General features: G+C 40.9%; 1 protein-coding gene across 1 annotated transcript; it reads left to right on the plus strand.

The window, feature by feature from the left end:
- Nucleotides 1–280: 280 nt before the first annotated feature.
- LOC111143692 (60S ribosomal protein L39-like) lies at nt 281–470 on the plus strand. The gene has a single exon (XM_022497517.1). The coding sequence runs from the start codon at nt 315–317 to the stop codon at nt 468–470; it is 156 nt and encodes a 51-aa protein (XP_022353225.1). The 5' UTR covers nt 281–314.
- The last annotated feature ends 2,037 nt before the right edge of the window (nt 471–2,507 follow it).

Consider the following 2,507-nt stretch of genomic DNA (forward strand, 5'->3'; position numbering starts at 1 on the left):
CTCCCTGTGGTAGTTTTTTAAGCATGTGCTCTGCCCTCTGTGTTTCCTATAAATCAGGACTTGGGTCTAGAGGCTGAATCAGATATTCATGTGTGACTTTTTTTTTTGCAGAACTACTTCATTCGTAGTAGATTCTCCTACCAAGGAGGCATAAAATAACTGGTTATCTCTCCTCTCCTTTTTTAATGAAAACTTAAAAGTGTTTTCTCCCAAGAAATTAAAATCAACATAACTTGGACTTCAAGGTAAGAACTGCAGATGAGCTTTCCCTTTTCCACCGCCATCCTGGTGTGCGTGGCTGACTGTTCCTTGCCATGACTTCTCACAAAACTTTCCGAATCAAGCGATTCCTGGCCAAGAAACAAAAGCGGAATCATCCCATTCCCCGGAGGATTCAGATGAAAAGTGGTAATGCAATCAGGTGCAACCCCAGGAGGAGACACTGGAGAAGAGCCAAGCTGGGTCTCTAAGGCATCAGACGTCATGAGATGACACACCTAATTGGCACATGTATTTAAGCTGCATGAAGATCTTGTGTTCCTATCCTATCACTCTGTAAACATCCCTCCTGCCTGGCCAATAGACATGTTTTTGTTTTGTTTTGTTTTGTGTTTTTTTAAAGATTTTTTTAAAATTTATTTGATGGAGATAACAAGTAGAGAGAGAGAGGTCACAAGTAGGCAGAGGCAGGCAGAGAGAGAAGGGGAAGCAGGCTCCCCACTGAGCAGAGAGCCCGATGTGGGACTCAATCCTAGGACCCTGAGATCATGACCAGAGCTGAAGGCAGAGGCTAAACCCACTGAGCCACCCAGGCGCCTCCAATAGACATGTTTTTACCAGGGAAATGGTTTTTCTGTTGCGATGCCTCTCTAACAGTAAGTTGGTTGAGTAACAAATGTGAGACCTTTAGACTGAGGGGGAAAACCAAAAAATGAAAAGAATCGCAGCTGAGGTGTAGTTGGGTCATCATAGGACAACCGATCTTTAAGGACCCAGAAGACTAAATCTGGTCCTACTGTTATCCTATCATCTGTCATCATCGTCTCATTATTCATCAGGTATTACTAAGTGCTAAACACAGCATCCAAGACTGGGCTGGGTGTCATGTTATAATAATTAGAACTCTTTATTGAGTCCCTACTGCAGGCCAGCTACTTTACTTTACTTAGGTTATCTGTAATCATCACAACAACCCTGCAATGCAAGTGTTATTATCCCCATTTGAGAGAAGATAACTAAATTTCAAGAAGATAAAATGACTTTCCTAAGGCTGCACAATTGGCAAATGACAGAAGCAAAGGTGGTATGCAGGTCTGTCTGGCCCAGAGTTCTCCTTTTTTCCACTAACCCCTTCCAGTCCTCGGAAAACACACTGAATTATAAGAATGTTCCCTGCCTTCAACAGGATTATATCTATGTAGGAGAAAGAGAGAAATTGCTAAAACGATTAAAGACTATCAGATAAGAAAACACTATATAGAACATGAACAATGAAAATGTGTGCAGTTTGCAAGCAGTGATTGCTATAAATGAACAGGAAGGAGGAGGGGGGCCATCAATGTTGATTGACATTCCTGGGGGAGGTTTCATCAAGCAATGCAGGAATTATTGCAAATACAAAAGCTTTACCAATGAGCAAAGGGTCCTTTGCACAAGCATCTTCTCCCTTGGGATCCATGTCACACTGACACAAAGATTTTGTCACCATGGCAACTGGTCATTGGACCAATGAAATAATCAGTTGTCATGGTAACATGATCTCCATCTTACTCCCACCAGGCACCTGTTCCAAATCATCACATCCTCCAACAACCTCATGCCACCTCAGTGCTCCTTTCTTTTTTCCCTAGTCACCTTGTTACCCCAGCCACCTATGTTTGAGCCCCTAAATTTATGGCTAGATATATTTATGAGACCATTAAAGCGGGAGCAGAGGAAAGCGCCTTGTACTATGGAGGTTCACTACAGACAGGGGAACCCTCTAAAATGAAAGAGTTGAATGAGCCAGAACAGTGAAGAAAAAGAGCGTGTGACGCTTGCCACCCCTCACCCCCTACATTTCCCTAAGTAAAATTCCTTCAGATTTTGAAACGTTGCACTTCCTGATTCTCCTCCTACTTCTGTCTATTCATTCACTGGGTCTTTTCCTTCTCCGATCTCCTAAATGCAGATATCTCTCAAGGCTCCATCCTTTGGGTCCGTTCTTTCTCTAAAGAGCACTGCCCAATGGAGTAGCCACCAACCATGTGATGGTTATAGAGCCCTTGAAATTAATTATAGATATACTGAAGTGAAATGTGCTCAAAGTATAAAATGCATACAAGATTTTATTGACTTCATACCAAAAAAATATAGAATATCTCATTAATAATTTTTATAGTAACTATATGTTGAAATGATAATTTGGGTATGTTGAATACAACTAAATATGCTATTAAAATTTAATTTTATCTGTTCCTTTTTAATGTATTTAACATGGCTACTGAAAAATTTAAATTGCAAATGTG

Source organism: Enhydra lutris, unplaced genomic scaffold (genome assembly GCF_002288905.1).
Source record: "Enhydra lutris kenyoni isolate GAN:26980312 unplaced genomic scaffold, ASM228890v2 scaffoldscaffold9, whole genome shotgun sequence".
NCBI classification, from domain to species: domain Eukaryota; kingdom Metazoa; phylum Chordata; class Mammalia; order Carnivora; family Mustelidae; genus Enhydra; species Enhydra lutris.

Coding starts and splice junctions, on each gene's coding strand:
- LOC111143692 (XM_022497517.1), top strand. CDS start 315: ATGACTTCTCACAAAACTTTCCGAATCAAGCGATTCCTGGCCAAGAAA.